This window comes from Bactrocera oleae, chromosome 5, assembly GCF_042242935.1.
Source record: "Bactrocera oleae isolate idBacOlea1 chromosome 5, idBacOlea1, whole genome shotgun sequence".
Classification (NCBI taxonomy): domain Eukaryota; kingdom Metazoa; phylum Arthropoda; class Insecta; order Diptera; family Tephritidae; genus Bactrocera; species Bactrocera oleae.
Window position 1 is genome coordinate 42,575,688 of NC_091539.1, and position 25,353 is coordinate 42,601,040.

The 25,353-nt window shown below is 32.2% G+C and overlaps 4 protein-coding genes across 6 annotated transcripts; 1 reads left to right on the forward strand and 3 right to left on the reverse strand.

Moving 5' to 3' along the window:
* Window positions 1–1,114: 1,114 nt before the first annotated feature.
* p24-1 (transmembrane emp24 domain-containing protein) lies at window positions 1,115–2,475 on the reverse strand. Of its 2 annotated transcripts, none has more exons than XM_014248268.3 (2): window positions 2,197–2,475; window positions 1,115–2,127 (listed from the first exon to the last, which is right to left on the reverse strand). In XM_014248268.3, exon 2 carries the CDS (start codon window positions 2,007–2,009, stop codon window positions 1,347–1,349), a length of 663 nt encoding a protein of 220 aa, XP_014103743.1. In that variant the 5' UTR covers window positions 2,010–2,127; window positions 2,197–2,475; the 3' UTR covers window positions 1,115–1,346. The 2 variants fall into 2 exon arrangements, with proteins under 2 accessions (XP_014103743.1, XP_014103744.1); XM_014248269.3 differs by having other exon boundaries at window positions 2,188–2,475.
* Window positions 2,223–3,893, reverse strand: LOC106627933 (epimerase family protein SDR39U1). The gene is made up of 4 exons (XM_014248267.3): window positions 3,735–3,893; window positions 3,227–3,672; window positions 2,900–3,133; window positions 2,223–2,721 (listed from the first exon to the last, which is right to left on the reverse strand). The coding sequence occupies exons 1-4, from the start codon at window positions 3,754–3,756 to the stop codon at window positions 2,524–2,526; spliced, it is 900 nt and encodes a 299-aa protein (XP_014103742.1). The 5' UTR covers window positions 3,757–3,893; the 3' UTR covers window positions 2,223–2,523.
* Window positions 3,894–4,168: 275 nt separating this feature from the next.
* MED10 (mediator complex subunit 10) lies at window positions 4,169–4,956 on the forward strand. The gene is made up of 3 exons (XM_014248226.3): window positions 4,169–4,398; window positions 4,471–4,496; window positions 4,557–4,956. Exons 1-3 carry the CDS (start codon window positions 4,303–4,305, stop codon window positions 4,831–4,833), a joined length of 399 nt encoding a protein of 132 aa, XP_014103701.1. The 5' UTR covers window positions 4,169–4,302; the 3' UTR covers window positions 4,834–4,956.
* Window positions 4,957–5,654: 698 nt separating this feature from the next.
* Window positions 5,655–24,684, reverse strand: Gclc (glutamate--cysteine ligase). 2 transcript variants are annotated; one of them, XM_014248256.3, is made up of 6 exons: window positions 24,502–24,684; window positions 8,191–8,830; window positions 7,366–8,117; window positions 7,077–7,274; window positions 6,830–7,011; window positions 5,655–6,692 (listed from the first exon to the last, which is right to left on the reverse strand). In XM_014248256.3, the coding sequence occupies exons 2-6, from the start codon at window positions 8,813–8,815 to the stop codon at window positions 6,509–6,511; spliced, it is 1,941 nt and encodes a 646-aa protein (XP_014103731.2). In that variant the 5' UTR covers window positions 8,816–8,830; window positions 24,502–24,684; the 3' UTR covers window positions 5,655–6,508. The 2 variants fall into 2 exon arrangements, with proteins under 2 accessions (XP_014103731.2, XP_014103724.2); XM_014248249.3 differs by having other exon boundaries at window positions 23,756–24,684.
* Between the last annotated feature and the right edge of the window lie 669 nt (window positions 24,685–25,353).

Genomic DNA, 25,353 nt, shown 5'->3' on the forward strand with positions numbered 1-25,353 from the left:
TATAATCGTTCTTAAACTAAATTCGATAAATAAAATATATATCTGAAATAATTATGTGGCAGTGCGCCCCAATCCCTCCTTGCCTGCGATCGTTCAACTCGCAAAAAGCAAAAAGTGTGTACAAAAGTCATTGCTTGTGCGGGGCAAAAAGAAGCAAGCATCAGCGTACGTGTATTTAAGAATGTATGTGTGATTATCACATTTGTGTAAATACGCATAATAAGGAAACATTCAATAAACCTAAACATATGAACATATTTTCCTGAAATATTATATTTTAATTATCTCTGAAAGTAAAATATGCTATTTAAGTAATTGAATTATGATATGCTTAGATTCCAATTAATAAAATAAAAAAATTAAATACAATTTTAATTTTATGTATTTTACGATTCGAACGTATATGCTCGTATTCGGAATGAGCTTAACTCCTTCGCGCTTACGACCTAAGCCACCACAAAAGTGGAAACGTGGCCGCTTAGCCACCGTTTTATTATTATCATTTGTTTAATAAGTATATTGCTCACGCAACGCACATACATAAGTTGGAAAAATAGCCTATTAAATGTTTATTTTATTATGAATTCTGGGGTTTTTACCGATAATACAGATTTTTAATTCAGAAGGCTTTTCATAATTATAAATTTGTCATATCATAGAAATTGAAAACATAAATCTAAATAGGTATGCGCAACGATTTTTCATATAGGAATATTCGTTGTGTCTATTTATAGCATTTCGCATATTGTGTGGTGTATTTTTCTTTTTCGAAGTTATACTTTTCGATGTTCCCTCTTGTGGAATTACAAATTAGTACTCAAAAAGTTTTCATTTAACATTTGCTCCTTCTCTACTCATTCATGTTCTCTGGTACAAGGTCGCAACTAATTCTTATTGGAAATAAGAAACATGTTTGTTATTGTTTTTGTAATAATAAAAACGGCAAGGACACGAATTATGAGCAAGAAATATATCGGACTAGACATGAAAATTGTCTTTCGACTGTTATTCATATTCTTGTTATTCGAAAATTCTTTATCTCAAAATGTTCAACATAACATATGAAAAATGTTCAACATAACATACGATTTATTTTGAGGAGACAAATTGCACATTTTGGGTGGCTGTGAAATTCTTTATTTATTTAAAATTAAACCAACATATTGTTTTAGATTGTAATTATCTATGTTTATATATTGAAACCAGTAAATCAAACTTATAAGCGTAAGCAAAACTTTAATTCATTTTGATAATCAATTCTCCATCTGTTTTCTCTTTCTACTATTATTTATGCACATCTTTCTATAAGTCCTTTCTTCGTTACTAGAGGTTTATTATTAAGTTTTCTACCGCAACTGATTATAACGAACTTCACCTGTCTTGCGGTTTGAGAAAAAGTTACGAAGAATTAAAATCTGGCCAAAGCCAATAACTAAAACAATACACGTCTCTAGACCAGACCACATCATCACAGCTTCATTCAAATCTTCCGCCCTTTTGCGTCCCTTTGATTCACTCAGACGGTGATGTGTTTGAGCATCAAGAATATCATTGAGACTCTTGTGTATCGACTGTGAGGATGTTTCCATTTGAGTGAGGACAGTGGCATGTTCATCGATACCAGGTAATGCTGGCTCATCTCCCACTTGGAAGTCCACATACACAATTTTATGTGAAAATGATGAAAATTGATTGCTAAAACATACTTTGTAGACACCCGTTGCCTCAGCGGTAAATTGATGACTATCGAACGTCGCACGCTGTTGTTCGTATATTACTTTGCCATGTGGATTCGTCAAAGTTACATCGACGTCCAACTGACCACCAGCGGATACTTGAAACTCAAGATAGCAGGTGGTATTACGTCGCACCTCTTCGAAGAAGCAATCTTCAGAATTGTCCGCTAAATCAAACGTGAATTCCACCGCCTCTCCAGTGCGGCACGCAATACAGAGCATAAGTGCCAAATAAGCAATGACAAATCTACATCTTATCGTTGGCGATTGCATATTTTTGTTAAAGCTCTCAAGCGTTAGTGCAAAAGTTTTGATAAATAAGTTTTTGTATAGCAATACAACGATGAGTTCGATGCGGTGCCACGCAATGTGTCAGGAGCAAGAGCTGCACCTAAAATATTAGAAGAAACTGTTGACTAGTAACTTCGGCGAATTATAAAAATTACTATACTTGTCTTACTGGTAGAAAAACACCACAAATGGGAATTAAAGTATTATCTTTGGTTTATTATAAATTAATAACGAATAATACGATTTGTTTGCTTTTACGTTTAACTTTTCTAGTTGTACAAACGACGAAAAATTCTGCTTAATTTGACAGCTGACAACTGACGTGTCAGAATTATTCACAGCGTTACCAGGCAAGCAGAGATTCAAATAATTTTGTTTTTAGTCATTTAAGTACAGACTACACATTTTTTAATGGTTTCTGTTTTTTTAGCAAGCAGGTCGAATTAAAAAAACCATATTTATGTATTTGTGCGGTTTAAGTGTTTTTTAAAGAAATTTAATTTTTCTGAACAACTTCTAAACACGCTTCCTTCGCACTAGGATACTTAAATTTAAATCCACTTTCCAAAGTTCTTTTAGGTTGAACCTTAGCACCGGATAGAAGTAATGCCGAACGGTCTTTGCCAAAAAGCGCTTGTACTACAAACTCCGGTACTGCGAATAGACAAGGACGTCGTAAAGCGGAAGCAAAAGCCTAAGTGCAAAAAGAAAATGGAAATATATTAATTAAAACTATATATAATTATAAAAAATAGTCAAATCCCAAATGTTTAAAATGTGTCCTTTCATGCATGAAATTTTGTTTTTCTTTTATAACTCTATAAACTTTTACTCTACTACTTTTACAGGAAATAAGTTATAGGTAAATTTACCTTTGAAAATTCGCCATTAGTTACAATTTCCGGTGCCACACCGTTTATTACTCCCTCTATTTTGTCATTTTCAATACTTCTTTGTACTAGCTGGCATAAATCATATAAATGAATCCAAGGCAGAATTTGTTTTCCACTGCCCAGAGGACCGCCTAAACCCAATTGGAAAGGAAGCCAGATATTCTGAATCATTCCACCTGTTCGTCCTATTACAACCCCAGTACGAATTTTAACCTACAAATATTATATAAAATTTTAAATAACTGTTTCACTATGCAGAACATTAAGTCAATTATTTGAAAAGTTATTATGATTATTTATACTCACGCCCCTACAGTGCGTAATATTCCCTGGTAATGTTGCTGCTTTCTCCCACTCTAAGCATAATTTCGACATAAAATCAAATCCTTCCACTGGATCACTCTCAGTATAAATATGCTTATCATCAGGTTTATAGTGACTTACGCCTGATACATTAACAAAAGCTTTGACTTGAGGTGCATCTGCAATAGCTTTCACTAATGCTGCACTTGTGTTTACACGAGAAGTCCACACATTTTGTTTAAAGCCATCCGTCCAGCGTCGACTTGGATCTAATACATTTTGTCCTGCCAAATTTACAACAGCTGTAACACCATTTGGTATGCCGTTCCGCTCCAGTTCTAACCAGGTAATGCGCTTTAGCCCAGGCATTCGGGATATTACAGTGACATCATAACCATTTTTGATCAAGTGTTTGTTTAACCCTTTACCAATGAATCCGGTTCCTCCGCCTAAATAATGTGTCCATAAGAATATATTGAAAAACTGACATTTTTTTTTTGTTACTACCAACCGATTAATGCATGTCGCGACATAATTTACTCTACGAGTATTTCGATTTTATTCTACAATTTACGTAAAGTTACTAAGTACTAAACTCACACAAGAATGAAAATTTCAGTGCCGTAAGCGAATGTTGCGAGCAAAACAAAACGGTCAATAATCGCACTGAGTGCACTTCGCTAATATTATGGCAATTACTTATGTGGAGGCCACAGAAAAAATTTTTCATAGCTTAATGAATATATGCTATTTAATGCATTAAAATTTATTTGTGCGCTGAATATCTTTCGGTAGAAATCAAATAAATGAATTTTATGTTATTGATAGATAACCATTTAAATAATTATCAATGAAATTACTTTAGAATTTCAATGTATCAATACGGCAGCCTTGTTTAATAAATAATATACGGCAACCAATCCACTAAACTGTCAAATATTTTTACTTTTGCTTTATTTCTAAATTCGGTGAAACATATCTCATATTCTTTTCTAAAAGTCAAACTACAATTCCGTGATCTACATAGCTTAATTTCTTTCCTATCCTACATTGGTAAAAAGCGTTGTTACTGTTGTGAAATGTCTGCTCCGCTAGAAAATCTTGAAACCCAATTGGAGATGTTTATTGAAAATGTCCGCCAAATACGGATTATTGTAAGCGACTTCCAGCCACAGGTACGTGAAAGGTTACAAACGACTGTCTACCATATCCCACTGAAATCAACAATTTTTATATTTGTTATGTAGGGTCAGAATGTGCTGAACCAAAAGATGTAAGTTATTTTGATAGATCTTATTGAGTATTGCATATAAACATTTTTTGTTTTCTATAGTCAAGGTTTAGTGACCGGTCTACAAGAAATCGATAAGCTTAAAAATCAAGTGCAGGACGTCTTCGTCCCATTCGAAGTATTCGATTACATTGACCAAGACAAGAATCCTCAATTATATACAAAAGATTGCGTTGAAAAGGCATTGGCCAAGAATGAGGAAGTTAAAGGCAAAATTGATGCTTACCGCAAATTTAAGGCCAATATGCTATTAGAGTTATACAAAACGTTTCCAAATGAAATGAATATGTATCGTGCATACCGCCCGGATTCTATTTAAGTGTATTAAGTGCATATGAAGGCGTTATCTTCGTACAACTTTGTAATTTTTGTATAAGTTAAAAAAGTTTGTGTACATTTAGATATAGTATTTTAATAAATATTAGCATACAAATACTGAAAATTAGTAACAACCATTTCTGTAACGATGGGTTATTGCTATAGGTAGATTGTAAATACAGCAAAATATTTCTTAGCATCATTTGAAGGGTAATTATATATTGCTCAGTTTATGAGATATCGAATTGAAATTTTGCACACGCCCTTTACTCTCAAAGAAGTTGCTCATTTGTCGAAACCACTGATATCGGATCCCTATAGCAAATAGCTGCCGTACAAATTGAACGATCAAAGTCATGTCCTTATTTTTATTTGGCAAGATATCTTTGCGAAATTTGATATGGATTTTTGTCCAAGGCTTGTGTAGGGTATTACAGTTTCAGTGCAACTGTTTTTCAATATAAAAACAAATTTAAATCTTCTACTTCTACAATGAGGCTTTGCTGCTAGAGACGAAGGACCACCTTTCAAAATTGGAGGTTATGCTAATCTATTTGTTTACGTTACCACGTAGTGTCTGGACCAAACATACCGTGATTAGATATAGTATTGTTGTTGTTGTAGCGAAAGAAAACAACTCTGTAGGAACTTTGAGAAATACTGCCGAGTTGGCAGTTCCTTCCTGATCGGATAAAGATCCCGGTCCGTTCCGGTCATGTATACGCGAATGTCGTGTAAACGGTATCGAAGCAGTAATTAGTATTTTTTGTTATGCTTCATATACAACACAATTTACCCTTTTAATACAAGAAAGAAATATGCTTGTTTTGGCTGGTTTGTGATAACGTTTAATAAGTTTTATATTTTTGATTTGTTATTACAGTTTTTGGTTTTTAGTTTTCATAATACCTGTTTAAAATTTTCTTCAAAAGAACTAAAGCACGACGTGATTTGAAATGGGTTTCGAATAATAATAAAATACATCTGTAAGATTGTTGTAATCAGGAATAATTTCGCTGTTTTTTGTTTTAATATTTGCAATAATTAATAATGTAGGTAAAGCTTAAATGCATTATTAAGTATGTAATTAAATAGCTTATAATAGGAGATTTTGTAAATATATAAATAATCGTTTCTACATTGGCTTTGTGAATAATCATTTGTAATAATTTCCAGTGCTCACAAATAGTTACAGTTTTAGTTTTTTTCACAACATACGTATTTCAAAGAGAGGAGATACAATAACATTGAACATAAATCCACTTTGAATAATTCAAAATAATTGCATATATTTTTATTTGTGGATTAATCAACAATCTCAAAACAGTCAATTTTATACCCGGCCATACATACGCTAACTGTTGTACATAGTATATTACGTTTTTTTTTTATTTAGATATCAAATAAAATTTTTTTATTTATTAGCCATAAGGCTTTGGGTTAAATCAATTACTTTCGAAAGTTTGTCAACTATTTTTTCTTTCATCGTATATATATTTTTTTTAAGAATAACAAAAAACATATAATTTGCAGCATCGACGATAGGTAAAAAAAGGTCGTCATCATCATAAACCTATAGCATCACATTTCTTTTATGTACTTATACGCATTTAATAATATATTTACTGCTGATCACAACATTGCCCAATTAGAGTCTGCGCCTGCGCATTGGGTGGTCATTTATTCTCGCAGCAGCCATTCAATGCCAACTGCTTCTGCAGTGCGGGCGGCAGCGAATCTTTCGTTTTGGAATGATTGCCTTTACCAAGTAATGTGGGTTCGATCACTTTGCCCTCCTGTATGTCCTTGATTCTCTTGAGCAAATCGTAGTTGATGCGATCACTTACAACAGAGTCTTGTCTGTAATGAAAAATGTATATTTAATCGAAAAATAGTAGGAATGTTATATTGGAGGTTATTGTTATTATTATTTACGCTTATAACAAAGCCACTAATTGCACGCCTACACTTAATTAAATTGACAATTATTTACTCACTTATAATCGGGATGATTTAACACTTGCTCGCGCATCCAAGTAGCAGTGGTGACCAGCTCACCAGAAGCACGCTTCTCTATAAAACGTAAATACTGCTCAATTGTGCAATGAGTGTCGGGATCAACTTCCATTGATTGCAAATAACTGCGAATGAGCGGCACGAGACCAGGGAAAGAGTCAGTCTGCAATAAAAAATATTTAATTTAGTTTAATTGATTGCTATTTTTCAAATTCTATCTCAGCTTACCTTTCCATTGAAAATTTCGCCAACTGTCAGCAATTCAAATTCCTCGTGATTAGTTTCGCCATTCTCCTTAGTACCGTTGTGTACGCCATTGACGCCATGGCCATTTATGTAGCAGCTCTTTTTAGAAGTTTTGCGGAACCAGAATTTTTCTTTCCGACAAGCGTCACGCTTCTGAGCAGTTTGCATGTTTTCATCAACCTGAAAAAAGTGATATTTACATTTAATAACAATTCATTAAAAACATGTTTTTATTGTTGTTTCATTATGTGTATTATTATCACTCGCTCACCTTACTAATGGGGATCAGGAAATTCAACTGATACGATAGTATCACTCGTGTCAGCAGCACGACAAAGCAAACAATGGCAGCATTTTCAAAGTCACTTATCTGTGCCTCACATGGCCGAAACTCCACACGCCAGCCGATCGACGAATTCGGAGGTGGTGGCTTGAAGCGCATTGTCTGCCAATTGGTCGATTGTATATTCTCAAAGTGGTCCGTGTCCTCTTCGTCATTTTGATCGATTTTCTCACTAAACAATGAAACCGTATCGCGTATGAACAAGTGTGCCACATGTTGCGCCAATAGTGGATCAATGCCGCCATCACGTAAACGTTTATAATCTTCTTCGGCATAAGTGATCGGTACGTCATTGTATTCGGCACCCTCTGGTGAAAGATATGAATCGATCGAATCATATCTCGATTTTGCGATACGGAACTTATTTTCATTTAATGGTCGTAGACCACGCTCCTCTTCGGTGCGGCAGTCTACTGAGGAGCTTATCACATTCCAACGACAGTCGGATTCGGTTAAATAACCGCGATATATGGGCGATGCTGCTGTAAGTGCTAACATAATGGGACACAATGGCGCCAATTGATCATACAATTTACGTGCCTCATTGATGTTACAGGCCTGGAATGTAAGTTGCAGACAACAACAGCCCATACCGAAGCCCATGGCGTCGAGTGCAACGACATCGGGCTCACCCTTTGGAGCACCCTCTACGGGTAGCTTTGTGTTTACATCTTTGAAAACTGTTATTGTTAAATATAATATTATATAGTAGTTTAAGTGCTTAAAGCCTGTTATCATAATGCCTTTTTATACCTTTTAATTTGATGGCGACTTTCTCGCCACGTCGTTTGCGTATATTACGTGTTAACGTCTTGAAGCGTGGATGTGCTGGATATATGGCTTCATCTGGAAAATATAACGATTTAGCTGAGCTACTCGGATCGTCCGGATTTGGATAGTAGATGGGATGTGTGAATTCCGGTGCACCCAAACGTGGAAAATTCGTTATGGACATGACACACTCATCTTTGTTCAGTATTTCTGTGACCTCTTCACGCCGGTAACGCATATTCGCCTCCACTAGATTAAAGTGTGCCATAAGACCACCAAACGGCTTGCCCGGTGTACCCTCGATCATGTAAGCACCATATTCGGGGCGCCACAGTGACTTGACGCCCTTAGGATCGGCTAATTCTTTTTCATTAAGGTGATTTAGTAGTTCTGGCGCTTTTAGCGAGACACGTGCAACGCGATTTTCATCGTCAAACTTAACGATTATATATTCAACCTCATCACCCCACTTGAGTATGTCGCCAGTGCGATCTTTCAGTCTGTGATAGAGATTTATAAACTGCGTAATGCCATGTTCACGCACATGTTTGGCTAATTTTTTGGTTTCTTCCCATGAGAGTGGACTGCCTTCGCTGAGTAAACCCATTTTAGATGTGAATAACTGCAAGAAACGATAAAATACATATTAATAGGGTTTGGTATATGCAGGCTTATATGTATTGGTATATATAAATGTAGCTAAGACCCTATATGGATGTTGCAAAAATGCATACTCAGCTTAGAGCTCAGTTTGCTATTAAGGAAATGTGCAACAGTGGAGAAGGAGGAGGAAAGCAAGAATGTGATATCTACAATTCCGTGAAGCTGCTGCTGTGACAAGTGTACAAACACATATTTTTGTATACACACTTATAAATTTATACGTAAAATATATAAACAATCACATACTCTATATTTTTATTTGTTAGAAGAAAATTAGAAACTAGTTTCCGCTCGGACAGATGGACAATAAAAAAGCGACCAGAAGTCATTTACACAAAACTACTCGCTTTTATGAACATAAACACATCACATTATATATTTGTACGTATGCTAGCTATAATTGATTTAATTGCAGAAAAAGTGCACGCGAACCGCTTGCAAATTCCATTGTTGCATTAGAAAAGCGATGGAGTTATAAGCGATAGCGAATACAGACGAATCCATACTTATAATCGACACCAAAACTGGCTCAAAGTCAATGCGACTGAACTGGCACACGTAAAATAGATATGAGCACACGTACACATGCATACAAAGTTGTTGGTGCGCATGGAAGTTGAGTTTCAGCATTGGAAGTGCTTGGCGTATTTGTGAAAACTAAACAAATAAATAAATATCGATTACGTTTTAACCGGAACAATAAATACATCATTAATAACGACTACTTTTGCATATGTCCGTACGTATTAGCAACACTGCGAATGCGTTTTAGCGAAAATCCGTACCCGATATATAATTCAAGAGGTCTATTTTTGTTGAAAAGCGCTAGTGGATATAACCATTTTAATAAATAAATGAATAAATAAAAATATTCTACATTTACAGAATTTAATGTACTTTAATAAACGGAGATTAATTTTAAAAAAGTTTGGATTCTCCTGATACCGTGACGATCTCCAGGGGGACCTACGAAATAAGGTGTCTGGCGGCGAGTAAGGTTTTTCTAATTAAAATTATCTCAAATTCAAAAATCAAAAATAAATTATTATTACAATAGATGAATACAAACATTGCGACTAGTTAAAATTTGGATTTTTGATAAAATTTTGATTGCAAAAAAAATCGTTTTTTGTGAATCAAATTTACACTTCAGATTAGCTTAAAAAAATCGAATTGAATCAAAATCTTATTCCTTCACTGAAAAAATATATTTAAAAAGATTATGTGAAAATTTCATTTTCCCAGCCGTTTCCAAGAAAATTTCCTCACTCTGTAAACACTATTACGATTAGGCTAACTAAAAATAAATTTTAACAAATAACATCTCCGCAGCTATTTGCCGGATCGACATATGTACATATATACGATTTGTAATAAAAACTAAATTAAATGTTTTGAAATTCACAAGTAGATACAAGTATAACCCCTTAAACGGAGCGTTAATGGCTATAAAGACAATTTTTAGCGCCATAATGCAGATTATTCTAGCTTTAAGCATGTTTTACCATTTTGAATCAATCTCATCATTTGAAAGCTCGAATTATTTTTTCAGAACACTCTATGATTTTTAGAACGAACGATAATAATTCTGACAGGCCAGTGTGCGAAGCAGAAACAAGTATGCCTTTTCCGACCAAGGACTTTCAGTTCGTGATATTCCTAAAATTACAATTTGGATTACTACTTTCGACGTCAGAAGGCATGTGTTAAGCATTCAAAATACGTAGATGTCTTGCAAAAATTATATTTCTTTAAAGATCAAAAGTTCCGCCAACGCGAAAGACAGGTTGGTATAAATTAAAATTATAGTCAAACTAAAGATCGTTCGACTTCACAGTTTGTCCGGAGCGTCACAAGAAATGAAGAATCGAGCATAAAAATTAGCAAATATTGATTTTTTTTAATATCTTTAATTTTGAAGTAAACAAAAAAACAATGTTTGTTAATACAATACAATTGTTAATATCCATTGCGTATTTGAATGAATATATTTACTTCGTTTATGACATGCGATCAATATGTACATAACTGGTGTTTTTTGATGAAATTATTTTTTACTAAAAGTAAATACGAAAGAGGTCTCTTTACTGAGTTTTAATTATTACGTATATCACAATTTTCCGTTAAAAATTTTGAAATTTGGCTGATTTGAGTGACCTTATTGAGTTTGTTGAAAAGTTTTTGCAAGTCAGAAATATGGTATGACATAGTTACTGGGGCTTAATTGCGCAACAGTTGGGATTTGTTAAAAGGTCGACAAGGGTTTCAATTAACTGTGAATAATACACAAATGCCGAAAGCCAACCAGTTTAGCAGCAAATGGAACAAGTATTTCATCAGTTCAAAATTGTTAAGTGCAATGATAGGGTTTCTATTATTATCTGCATACATATAAGTACATATGCGCATGACCTTGAATAGCATGCATTCATGCATATACATATGTATGTACATATGTAGATATATTTAAAAATATGCACACTATTGCTTGTATGATTGATGTGTTTCAGTATGATAAGAATTACAAGTAAAAATTATTGCAGCAAATGTTAATTAGTACATTTTGTTATATTTGCATGAGAATAATTTACTGTTGTGAAATAAATAATTTGATAATATCGTTTGTAAAATGCTATCATCATTGTAAAATGTTAGTTTTAAATCAGCGTAATGTCAAATACAATTAATGACATGTGATTTGTTTTTTGCTTTTGTAGCTGTCTATATTAGTGAATTAGAAATGGCAGATTTTGTGCGCGGTTGCCACCATAAATAAAACATATGTATGTACGTTTAAAAAAAACTTGCGATTACGGCACAATTCCCGCCACATAACAAAAAGTATTACTACAGAATTATAAAATATATATGCATATAAAATATATATGTATATATTAGTTTATTCTTCCGCAATAATTAATGTTCCGGAACAACACTATACTGCCATATTCCATAAGAAAATACTAAAAATGGGTGTACATAAATATGTATATATACACATTCTCATTAATTGTACATATGTATGTATGTACATAGTTCAATTAATTGCTGAAATAGCGTCTAAACGAATCAACAATATCGAGAAGAAAATTGTCTAATTGTATGCGACATACAGAAATACACTCATGCTATGTAGCTAGATGAGAATCAAGTAGACTGAGAGTACAGTGTTGAGTATAAGGGGAACACTATCACTGAGATTCCATGCATTCTAAATACAACATAACCCCCAGAAAGATATAACGGAGACCCTACAAAGTGTATATATGTATGTACAAATGATCAACATCAATGATTTAGCCATGTCCGTCTGTCTATTAATATGTGTATTTGCGATCTAAAATTTGGAACACGTCCTCTTCTCTCTAAAAGCAATCCATCTGTCGGAATCGCCGATATCGGAAAAATATAGCATATAGCTGTCAAACAAACGATAAAAAAAGAGTTTGTATGAGAAACTTTTATATTTAACCAGATATCTTTACGAAATTTGGCATACATAGATTATTGCTCACGACAACGCTACAATGTTGTTAAAACTATATGTAGCACAGCTGATATTCAAACTGACCGATCTAAATCAAGATAAATATCTTTTAATACCCTTTAATGCTAAAGGAAATGCACCTGTAAGGGTATTATAGTTTCGGTGCAACCGGAGTTACAGTTTTTCTTGTTTTTAATATATTTGACATATGACCATAAATAGATACTCGTAATACTAAAGCTTATTTACCTTAATTTTCTATTATTTACCGAACAAACAATTGTATGATAAGTAGGCACGTGTCTAAATACCGTATATATAGTACATACATACATATGTATGTTAATATGTATAAATGTATATAAGATTATGGATTTTCCATAAGTGAACGAACATATATATTTATTGTATATTGAGCAGTTTTTAAGGGTAAATTTTAAAATAGCATCCGTCGAATTCAGAGTTTAAATGGGTATGTACGGATAGAGGAAGTTCTCCAGATTAAGAAAATATATATTGTACATTTACATACAGTTGCCGCCGACTTATGGTTTTTGAGATATTTATATTTAAAGTTCAAAAATTCAACTATTTAAAGTGCGTATTTCTTTTTTTTATTTTACACTCATTTTTTTAACTTTTATATCCACTGATTTGTTTCCACAAATTTTTTTTGTTATTAAGAAGTGCAAAAATAACTTTAATTCAATATTTAACTTTTGTTCAATTATTTTTATTTACACAATAACAAAAGGGTTGCATTCCGACAAATGTACAGTGTTACCTTATCTTCATATTTTACAAAGGAATATGAAAATGGCGCGAAATTTTCAGCGTAACTTCCGTCCATATTTTCTAGAACTACAAATATATTAACAGTAACTTACTCAATACACAACAATTTTATTTATCACCGCTGTAATGAAGCATACGTTGAGTACCGAAAGACATCACATACACACCGCCCTAGTATTTATGGAGGTACTTATGTACGTACAAATGTATATGCGCTGTTAATGGACATATAAACCTAATCTTGCGCCTGTTGCAGTCGGAATGTTTTTAATTTTTTACGCAGTTACAATTAAGCGAACTTTGCGCAATTTTAAATACAAACATACATACATATACATATTTATGTACATATACGAGGTGTGTTCAAAGGAAAAGGGTAATTTTGATTTTTCGCGAGCTGTGTACAATCGATTATCGATATTTTGTTTTTGTTATAATCGGACACATATGTTTATCATGTGCTTGCATTAGGAGCCATTTTCGATTGGTAGTTTTTTTTTTTACAACAGATAACAGTAAGTCAAGTTTTTGTGTGCTCTTCGATTTTTGACTTTTGAAAGAAATGGATCAAAGAATATGTATTAAAATTTGCGTTAAGAATTGAATAAAGTGCTCCAAGGCACTTGAAATGCTGACTGTGGCATTTGGTGAGTTCCCTTTGTCTCCAAAAAGTGTTTATAAGTGGTACAAGCGCTTTACAGAAGGTCGAGAAGATGTTGATGATGATCAGCATCCTGGCGGTGCGACCACGTCAACAAGCGAAGAAAACATCGAAGCAGTGAAAAAAATTGTTCTTGAAAATCGTCGAATCACTATTTGGGAGGTTGCAGAGGTTGTTGGCATATCAATCGGCTCATGCCATTAAATTTTCTCGAATTTTATGCGCAGGAAACGTGTGGCAACGAAGTTTGTTTCGAAATTGCTAAATTTTAAGCAAAAGCAATGTCGCATTAGTATCGCTCAGGAGTTTTTCCTATTTCCAAAACTGAAGAAACCAATGAAAGGAAAGCGTTTTGCCACAATTGATGAGATGAAGTCAGAATCCGAAATTATATCCGAGTGGTATTACTTTCAAGGGAAAAAAATAGATATTGATGATTAAATAAGTATTTTTCAAAAAAATTCAAAATTCACCTCTTCCTTTGAACACACCTCGTATTTACATACGTAATGTCGAAGTGAACGTCTACTCAATTATTTAATTAATCATACATTTTTAAGCTTGCTAGTAACGTTGGACAAATTATTCTTAATTAAAATCTATTTCAATATTGAGCCCTTAATGGAAGGAATTGAACGAGAATTACACACTAGAAAATTTATAACAACACTAAAATCAAACTAAAACTAAAAAAAGCGTTAACTTCGGCTGCACAGTAATACCCTTCACAAATACAAAATATTTCTTACAAGAACTTTATTTTGATCGGTCAGTTTGTATGGCAGCTATGTATATGCTATAGTGATCCGATATGGGCGGTTCCGATAAATGAGCAGCTTCTTGAGAAGAGGATGCGTGCAAAACGTCAATATCTTAAAAACGTAAACGTTTGCGTATATACAGATTGACAGATGGATATAGCTCGCTAGCTATGTAAGTATGTAGCGTCTCCAAAGTTTCCTTCTGGGTGTTACAAACTTTGTGGCAAACTCAATCAACTCTGTTCAGGGTATAAGATAAAAATACAGCTACAGGTATGTATGTATGTATATACAAGTATACAGGTGTAGATATAAGTACATATGTACATAAACCAATATAAGCATACCTGACTTCCAATCAATTATTTTAAGCTTTCGTGTTAAATATGGAACATCATTTATCTACGTATGTACCAAAAACGATATAAAAAAGAAAACCACTCATATTGAAACAAAATTTGAAGTTTGGTTGTAAATTGGTCATATCCAATAGCGGAAGCTTAAAATCACAAATAATACGATGTAGTAAATCGTAATCAATAAAAAAAAGTCAAATTCGAATTTGTTGATGATATGTTGTTTTATATTTTAGCTGACGATTGGTGTAAATTTATGTATGTACATATCTAGCATGTGATATACTCTTACTTATGAAGTTTTTTGTCGCATGACTTGACAAATTATCAAGTAAGGAAGTGCTAAATACGATCACAATCGAGTACTAAGTAAACACGTATGAAAGTAACTTTGCCTAATTATAAGCATACATATAATATATACATATGTATGTATGTACATATAGTTACAATCGCACAACACCTTCAATGATCCACATAAATAGCCAACAAGCAAACTTCTAGAGAATAAGACATTCTTCAAAACAGACTCTACTCATCAAAACCCACCTTCATTTTACCCTATCAGCATCGTGGAGGAGGAGTAGGCGAAAAGCTGATAATTTTCAAAAATTATTTATAATTAGTGGTACAGAGTAAATTCATCGGAAATTTGCCTCATGCGAGTCGCCCATGCACCTCTGTTAATGACGATGACATCGAAAAAGTGCTTGAATGAAAATCATCGTGTGGGCATCAGAGAGATAGCAAAGCATCTCGACATCTCTTGAGGATCGGCTCAAAACATTTTGATTGATATTTTGGGTATGAAACGTAACCATGCTAGACTCATACCAAAAGTCTTCAATCTTTTGTAAAAACGACGTCTAGTAGAGATCGCAAAGGAGATGGTTGACAATGTAATGGAAGATCCTACTCTACTGCTGACGAATCGTGGGTTTATGAATATGACGTCGAAACTGTATAACAATCTAGCGAATGGGGCTACAAAATTGAACCGAAACCCAAGAAAAAACTCCAATACGCACGCTGAAAGCACTGAAGACCATTCCAACCGAGGCTTATAACATGTGTGTTGAAAATTGTTTAATGTATAAGGCGGTAATAAAGATTTGCATTAAAATGTGAAATACGAAAATGTTGTTATCAGTCCGGGTCAAATTTGATCAAATGATTCATAGTTGGAATCCAAGTACAATAAATTGTTATATTAAATCAGTTTTTCTTGGAGAAGTTTCAGTGAAAATTTTCAGTTTTTTCTGTTTTATCTTGTAAATCAAGTTGATTGCTCTGAAACCAGTTTTTGTAATGGAATCAATGGAATTAAATAATTTGACAATTATGAACAAAAATAATTCTACTTAATATTCAACTTGTTTAAGAGTGTTAAAATGCACTTCTGAACATTTTTTTTAGCTTGTAGGGGAAAAAGTGGTAATATGTGTAAGTTTGAGAAAAACTACTAGTATTAGCCTTCAAGGCCAAATTAAAACGTGTAATCATCATAAAAGCTAAATTAACTAGTTTTCGTTTCATATATTTGTGTTCGGCAAATAAAAATATCAATTGTTCAATAAATCAATCTTTTATACGTAGTATATTTACCGTGTGGGTTGTGGGAGTTGGTATTTTTCCTAAAAATAAACTGTCAACTAATTAATCTAGCAATGAGTATTTGTAATTCAGATACATTTGTAGATACATTGTATTATTACGCAAAAGCAGTATATAAACTGCGTATATATTAAATATATTACGTCAGTTTGAAAGAGCGCAATTGAAAGATAAGTGGAGCGACAAACATACCATATACTATATTTATTCAAAGGCATATCCATATATTTAAAATATTATCTTATTTCACAACACTTCATAGTTAAGAAAATCTCTTAGTTAATCTCTTGTTCTGAAAGCCCTCATAAAAAGATTATTAAATACTTTCATATGTACATACATATGTATAAAAGTTAGATAAACTTAGTTCAAAATGTAGATTTGACACTATCAAAAACTCACAGATTAAAGAGATTCTCCGAAGAAATTGTTCAGATTGGACCAGTACAGCATATAGCTGCCATTTTTTTTATTTGTGTCGGTATCATAGCTTGGTATTCTAGCTTTGGTGCAATCGAAGTTAACGATTTTTCTTGCTTTTATGTATTTTTTTCCGACCCATTTCAGGGTTATACAATTAAATTATATGTATGTAGATAAGTATATATAAAACTTTTGCAAAATGTTAAAATTTTTGAGCTACGTCCATACACAAGTACAAAATTTCTAGAAATTATTAATATATTATTAAAAAAAATTTTGATTATTATAATAATTTGAATTGCAGAATAATTTATTGCAATAAGTTGTCGATATTATAATCATTAGATAACCGCTATAACTACAACCAAATTAATATTATACTCAATTTAAATTAAATGCCACAAATCGAACTTATTTGTCATATACTTTTCAAGCGCAGACGACTACAGAGCTCATTTGCCGTGCAGAGTCCCATTATTTTCTTATCTCCTTTCACTCACAAGTTATGTTTTTTAATTATTAATGTTTAAAATATTTTTGCCAAAGTCTCTTGTTACGAATAGCTAAATATAAACAATTTTTGTTTATATGTATGTACAGTTATCCACAAAAAAATAGGAGTGGCATCATTAACTAAACGAATCTTTCACTTTTTAATAAAAATAATATTTTAAGTCTCAAAATTTTTGCACAATGATATACTGATCACTGATGATATATTAATATTTCCGTAGTCCATATGAGTTTTAAACCTTTACTGAATATTAAAATAATTCATATTTCTTTCCCAAATTTCTTTTACTAACTACCAGAAATCACTCGAATTGGTTAGTTTTCGTTCAATACTACTTTTTGTCATATCAGTTCTGAGAGTTATTATGGGGTTGAGGTCAGGAGACTGAACAGATTGACAGATAACCTCAACTCCGTTGACTCTACACCACTTCTTTGCGCATGTTGGTATACCCATATAAATGTTATATTCGAAAAGCCAAAATGTTATATTCCTCATCTAATATTTTGACATATCACATCCAAAACGCATTCAATCAAGAGAATTTGACCAACGCCTCCATGTTTGGCGTTTTTTTTTTGTAAATCAGGGAATATTTTCCGTATTTTGGATTCATCTAACCACAATTTATTTCGCCATTTAAAAATCTGTCTGGAGACATACTTTTTTGCAAATTGTTTACGGGCTTCCACGTGTTTGTGTTTTAGTAGCGGTACTTTTTGTGCTGTGACAATCGCCTGCAAAGAGTTTCAGTATTAACGGATAAATTTAGTTCATCGCTGATGCTCCTTGCTGAGGCAAAAATTTGGCATTAATTTTTCAAAAGTGTCCTATATTGGGATCGTCAGCAACGGGTTTTGGCACTTTCGCCCATGTGTTTCATTTTTATTCCTACAATATAAGGCATGTGCTACAATTTAAGCAACATATCATTAGATTTCTTGGATCTCTTTATACATTTTCCCAGTTTTATTTATTTTTTTTTTTTATCATTTCCAACTTTAACTCTGTAGAATGCTTTCCTCTACCCACTGAAGAAAAATCCGATGATTAAATTAATAATAACTAATTGAATTTGCTTCTAGATAATGGAATTCCACTTACTTTGTTCATTATGCGAATATTTTTTAGGTTAATTTATTATTTTAGAAAGGAAATGTCTAACACTCCTATTTTTGTGTAGAAAGCAATTTCAAGGGTCTCCGAGAACTAGCCAAGCTGAACGAGAATAACAATCATCACGTTTAAAATTTTTTTCGTCTTTTAATATCAATATTTCGTTATGTGTAGTGCTTTTGTACCAGGCCATTTACATGTGATCCAGAAAAGTTATGCATCCAAATATATTTTCCATATTGGCACTCCTATTCTTTTGTGGACAACTGTATGTGTACTTATGTGCAAGCATTTACGATGGTACACAAGCAAAACGGAACTTGAAGACTGCTGAAATGCGTAATGGGAATCTTTACTATTTGATAAGCCACCGCTTTTTCTAATTTTTTATTAGATTTTTAAGAGTTTATAATCAAGATAAGAAGTTAACCAATACATGTATAACCCCTCTCCCGATCGATCCGATAACGACAAACAACTTGTTTTTGGACCGCATTTTAGATGACTTCGATGACAATTAATTTGTATTTCCTTCAAAGTAGAGTTTAGACTAGCCAAACAACAACAACAAGAAAATAACTTAAATGCATGCTGGTTAATATAATATAAAGAGCTTCAAAACCTAAAAATCTAAAGGTTAACATACATATGTACATATGTATATGTAAGTATGCTTTGATATCGATAATTAATTGTAATAAATAAACGAATAAACTCTTAACTTTGAAAATGAAAAGCCTACTGACCTTCATAAAATACCAAATACAATACAAGCAAATCGAATGCTTTCACGATATAGAAGTATATGATAAGTAAACAAATAATAGATTACAATAAATTAGATAAGCAATGCTGATATTAGTGATATAAAGGGGACCCGGAAGAATTAGCTGAAAGGTATACAAGTTGTATGGATACGTCACGGAAAGCGCTAGAAGGCATTCGTGTATCTTAGATATATGTAGATATTATAGAATACGTACTTTATATTTTATAACTCTCAATACAGATGAAAAAACCTTTCAAGCGTGTACAGTATAAAAAAGGGTCGTAAAAAATTTACTAGTCATCCCATTCACCATAAAATTAATAGGGCCACCAATAAAACCCATGATTTTGATGACAAATCAGTCAGAAACAAATGCGGATTTGTATCGCTTATAATTGAAAAAAGGCTATCGTTTTACATATGTGATTTAATGACTGCTTCAAGTGTATTCTAAGGAGATCCAGGCATGGCTCACAATGGAAATTTACAAATGTTTTATGTATCCGTTAAATAAATACTTTTAAATTAGTTTCTTATCACTGGCATATTACGGGAACTAATACTATTTAAAAACTCTTATGAGTAAGTGTTTAAATTTCTATGGCACACACATGTAGGCATTGCACGTTTGGAAGTACAAAGTGCCCGTGCTTCTCTTATCGTGTTGAGTGCGAAAAGCAACATGTGAATGAATTGAAAAGTAAAAATAAAACATAAAAAAGTGTCAGTAGGTGAGAGAATAGCAACCACAGCCGGCGCTAAACGAATTGATTCACTCTACTACGAAATGGGTATACGCAAATGTATAGGCATGTACAGTACGTGGGAAAAGTTTTCAACTTGTAGTAGTTGTCAACTAATATTCGAAAAGTTTAAAATATGTTTTTACAATTTCGATAGAAAACACATTTTAATATTTTAAAATAATTGAATTATTTTTATTTATTTTTTTATTAATTATGTATATAATGGGTATATAAATAAATTTTTACTGTTGTCTAAAAAAAATTTTACGGCTTCGCTGATAATTTTTTATATAAATTTATTTAAATAAATATATGGATTTAAACGAATTTACGATTTTTTTATTTCAAAAATGTTGTATTAAAAATTAGATTATAAATTTTTAATTCGAATTTCGGGATACAAAATTGCATTTTAAATATTTAAATCCAAAATCATAATTAAACATTTTTTATAGTTAAGTTTCACAGCAATTCATTTTGTGAAATTTTAATAATTGTTAAAATTAATTCGGACCTTATGATTCGAGTGGCATATACTAACTATATATTATTTGGTTTAATTGGTGATGAAATAGTTTGCTTAAAGTATTTAAAATTTCATCTATAATAATACAATATATTAGATAAATTACGCGCTTGTCGGTTCTGAGGAAGTGTCTGCAAACTTTGTACGACAGTGTATACACACTGTGTAGATATGTATGTAGAGCGTTCTTTTTTGCGTGTTTATCAGACATTTTACACGGAACTAGCAAAAAGAAAATAAAAAAGCAAATAAATTTACACATAAATATATAAATATTTATATGTATCATATATTGGTTTGTAAATCGTTAAATATACGTACATACATACACTGAAATTAAATTAATTTCGTCAAACAATTATGCACATGATAAAACCACTTCAGAGGGAAAGTACATTCTAAGAACGTTTTCTGTATAACTGTTATTTTGCACACGTTGTCCCACAATATTTAGATATGTGCTGCCAATTTTTTTAAATTGTTAAGAAACTTTTGAATAACGAATGTAGTTTGTCAAATTTCACAATAAACAATCAGATCGAACGGATATAGACACACCACATACCTAAATACATAAATATGTTCATATGTTCATGGGAAGAAATGAAGTTTGTCAAGCTTTAAAAAAATGCAGAGTCATGATGAGGTGCCGAATAAACACTTGCAGAGGTATACAATCTTCAATCCTATGCTTGTATGTACGTACACATGTAATATGTACAATGAGAGAGGTTTGTTAATTTCACAAGACCATTTTGATGACGTCATGTAGGCAATGAATTTATAAACTAATTTTCAGCAGTAGATATATAATAAATTCTATGAAAGATATAATGTGTGGCAAATATTGTTTGCTAAAAATTAAATTTGTTGTATCATTGTATAATGAGTAATACATTTCTACTTATAATTTTATGTTTGAAAAATAAGTAATTTTTCGATCAATTTTTATTATATTACTATTTTTTAATGAATTTTTATTATTGTGTGCCATTTTTTATTAATAGTTACAAAACCAAATAATCGTTAAAAATTTCCAAATATTTTTTAATAATAAAACTTTTGATTTAAAAAATATTTGTAGCACAGATTTAAAGCAATATCTATAAATATTCAAACTTTCAAAATAAATAAAATATAAACAAAATATATGGCGTATTTTAGAGTTTGTATGACTACTAACAAAACACCCACTGCAAAATCGCAAATGAAATTCACAATTAACAGTTATGGTCTTGTCAACTTTATTAGCGGATATTTTGCATCTTATCATTTACCTCATGTGACAATGACTAATGTAAATTAGTAAATGTGTATGTAGCAAACTGACAACTGTTTTTCTTTTTAGCAAATACTAATGGGTGACTGGGCTGATAAATATTTACATGAAAATTGATATGGAAAAGGTTTCTACAGATTCTACAGACTTATTGGAGCACACTTCATTATTCAGTTGAAATCAGAAATTGAAATGCGTTCTTTAGAATTTTAGAAACAATATTTAGTTTACTTTAATATTTAAAAACTTTTTCTGCTATTTAACAAAATTTGGAAATGATGGAGTGGAAAGTGGAAATTTTAATGGGATACTTGAAGAGCACTTTCAAATAAATCAAACTATATAATTAATTAATATATTAAATTATTAAAATAAAGTACTTATACGAGTCAGAAAACAGTTTTTGTTACACAAACATGTATTTTATGAAAAGCATTATAAAACTAAAACTTTCATATATTTAACTTTTACCAGATAAATATCGCATTTCATTCAGAAAACCTGTTTATTTATAAACTTCATAAATATTTTATATGGATATTTTGGTTTTTCACTCCTCTTATCGGGCAACGATTTGCGTGCCTTTTACTTACGTCTTGATATTTATTTAAACAGCTGTTTTAATGTATAAACAAACAAATTAATTTTATCAATAACACCATTTTATGAATCCCATATAAAAGTATACAAATTTATGGTGCCACGAAAACTAAGTTAGAAAAATAAATAAATTTCACAGAAAAGAAACACATGCAAAAGATAAATACAAAAGCCGAAACTTCATAAGCCTTTTTAAATTTCATCTAATTCTGCATTAAACTTCTTAACCTTAACCCTTTTAGTGCCGGGCGAAATAGAGGTGCCTATGCGAAAAAAACGTCCGAATTTCACAGTTTTACAAACGATTGAAAAATCTCGTCCACAAAGAGCTCAAACAAAAAAAATATTCTTTTTAATTATCTTGTAATAATATTAAATTATTCATTTACAAATTTATTTTGAGTTAGAGTTCTCCCGCAATGCGAGTAGTAAACCGCTACAAGACGCGAGCCGATTTATCGGCTCCCGGTACTAAAAGGGTTAACACTTTATAATTAGGTGACAGGAAAAAAGTTTTTGTTCATTTAGTACGTTATTTTAAAGTCAATGTTGAAACTATTTTTCTGTTTATCTATTGATTTATAAACTTTTTTTTTTAAGTTTTGTATGAAGAATACATAAAATTGGAAAGTTTTTAAAAGTACTTTAAATCAATGGGTACATATTAATTTTTAAATTCAAACGTGTGAATAAAACCGTCAGTAAAACATTTAAATATACATACGTAAAATCAAAAGATAATATGTTTCTTATATTCAAATATACATTTTCAGCCTATATGTGCCTGCAGACACCAAGTTAATTTATATTAAAAAAAAAACACATATATTTCGTATATACTAATAATAAAGTTGTAGCATCAATGCAATTTCACTAATACACAAAACAAAAGTGTAAATTAAAAGAAACAGAATTGAAACTAAAGTCAAGGTTAACTGAGTTACTTGTTGGGCCACTACCCGCAATACTATATACGGCGTGAATGTTCAATGGTATTTATTTTCAATTTTCGTTGTTATATTGCTTATTAGAGTGTACACATATAGCATGTCTACTAATACGCATAACAGTAATTACAAAGTAATTTAATATAGCTAGATACATAGCAGACAATTTGCCATCGATTTTTTAAACAATTAAAAGCTCATGCCAGAAACATTCTACAAAAAGTATTAATGATACTATTATAAATCATTTTCAAACATCATTTTTATAACATACAGGTCTATACACTTACCGTTTAATAACTTTATAACTGGTGAGTATGTACTTTGTTAAAAAATACTAAGGCCGCAATATGCACCTGCTTCTTTGCACTTTAAACAAATAATGATATATCCAGTTCCCGTATAGCTACGGGCACGTGAAAGTATATTTAAAAATTTTTAAATGTAGGTAATTATTGGTACGAACTTTCCAACTATATAATGTGTAGTTTCGTGTGCTTATTGTGTAATATTATGCCGGTCAGAAATGCAATATTCGTGCCCTTTTTCTAAACTTGGTCTGATGACGAAATGCTATTTCTTGCTAAAGGTTTTATGGATCTATTTTCAAACTCTTCTAATTCAATCGGTAATATAGATTATTATTTCGTCGTTTATTATTTACACAATTCTAATTTAGAATTTCTGTTTTATTTTCTTTCGGTATCCGACTATAGGTTTAATTTTTGTGTATACGACGTATAGAATCCTCACACTAGTTTCCTATATTGAAATTTACGTTTATAGATATCCACTGAATGACCTCACTCACTCTTCTACACACAGGCAAGAATTTTATATGGTTCTCACACAGCCGAGATTTTACTATCGGCTTCGCAGGAAGGGTTTGTTCGTGGCAAATACAATAGACGATTGTCCACAACAAATCAAAAATGTTACTTCAACCACACGTTCACACAATAAATTCACTGCGGTGCTCCTCTGCTGTAAAGTATATTACATTTGTTATAAAACTTTTACACAATTTTTCATTTACTTTTTAAAACTGTTGCTCTGTTACCCCGGGCGCAACTAAAACTGTACACTTTCCGCACCTCCAAATTGTTTAATATTCTCAAGATTGTGAAGCACGTTGTTCGATAGACTCGCTATTTATGCAATTCCGTGATAGCCACCGCAAAGATTTATTTCCAATTCCACCGCATGCCCGTTGTCGTTGGTGCTTTTGCTTACTGCTGCTTCTGCCAAAAAACATAAAAAACTTTCTGACATTTTGTTTTTTAAGACATTCTTATAATGTTGCCATACTGTACACGTTTTGTTTTTAGAAATACACCCTGTATTTTTATATATACTGTAACGGATTTCTCGATAAATCGTCTACCTGTAACTCACTCTTGAGTTCGATCACTGGATTGTTAAATAAAAGTCCCAATTTAATGGCTATACACTTATCTTTATTTCTAATTCCAACAACTTAACACTTATTGCTCGTTATTCAAGCTTACAACTTCTTGCTTATGTCTCAATTGTTCTTATCACGACAACACACTAACTAGAACTGTGTTTGCTGCACAATCCGATTACTTTTCTTGTACAACTTCTGTTTGCGTTGGTGGCCTTCGGCCGCGCTTCAAACAAAATAACCCTGGTCGGTCCAACACCGGGATGTAACAAGTCTTTTCGCGTAAAACTCTTTTTGGCGTTGGCGGTCTTCGGCCGCGCTTCAAAAAAATAACCCTGGTTTATCCAACACTGAGGTTTTTTCGCGCAGAACTTCTTTTTGCGTTGGTGGCCTTCGGCCGCGCTTCAAAAAAAATAACCCTGGTCGGTCCAACACCGGGGTGTACCAAGGTTTTTACGCGCGGAAATTCTTTTTGCGTTGTTT

Bases quoted from the DNA above. Each gene is read 5' to 3' on its own strand.
- MED10 (XM_014248226.3), top strand. From the start codon at position 4,303: ATGTCTGCTCCGCTAGAAAATCTTGAAACCCAATTGGAGATGTTTATT. The intron at 4,399-4,470 runs GTACGTGAAAGG...TTTGTTATGTAG, and splicing joins TAAGCGACTTCCAGCCACAG to GGTCAGAATGTGCTGAACCA. The intron at 4,497-4,556 runs GTAAGTTATTTT...TGTTTTCTATAG, and splicing joins AATGTGCTGAACCAAAAGAT to TCAAGGTTTAGTGACCGGTC.
- LOC106627933 (XM_014248267.3), bottom strand. From the start codon at position 3,756: ATGTCGCGACATGCATTAATCG. The intron at 3,673-3,734 runs GTTGGTAGTAAC...CACATTATTTAG, and splicing joins GTCGCGACATGCATTAATCG to GCGGAGGAACCGGATTCATT. The intron at 2,722-2,899 runs GTAAATTTACCT...TTTTGCACTTAG, and splicing joins CTAATGGCGAATTTTCAAAG to GCTTTTGCTTCCGCTTTACG.
- p24-1 (XM_014248268.3), bottom strand. From the start codon at position 2,009: ATGCAATCGCCAACGATAAGATGTAGATTTGTCATTGCTTATTTGGCA.
- Gclc (XM_014248256.3), bottom strand. From the start codon at position 8,815: ATGGGTTTACTCAGCGAAGGCAGTCCACTCTCATGGGAAGAAACCAAA. The intron at 8,118-8,190 runs GTATAAAAAGGC...TAACAATAACAG, and splicing joins AGTCGCCATCAAATTAAAAG to TTTTCAAAGATGTAAACACA. The intron at 6,693-6,829 runs GTGAGTAAATAA...TTTTCATTACAG, and splicing joins TTAAATCATCCCGATTATAA to ACAAGACTCTGTTGTAAGTG.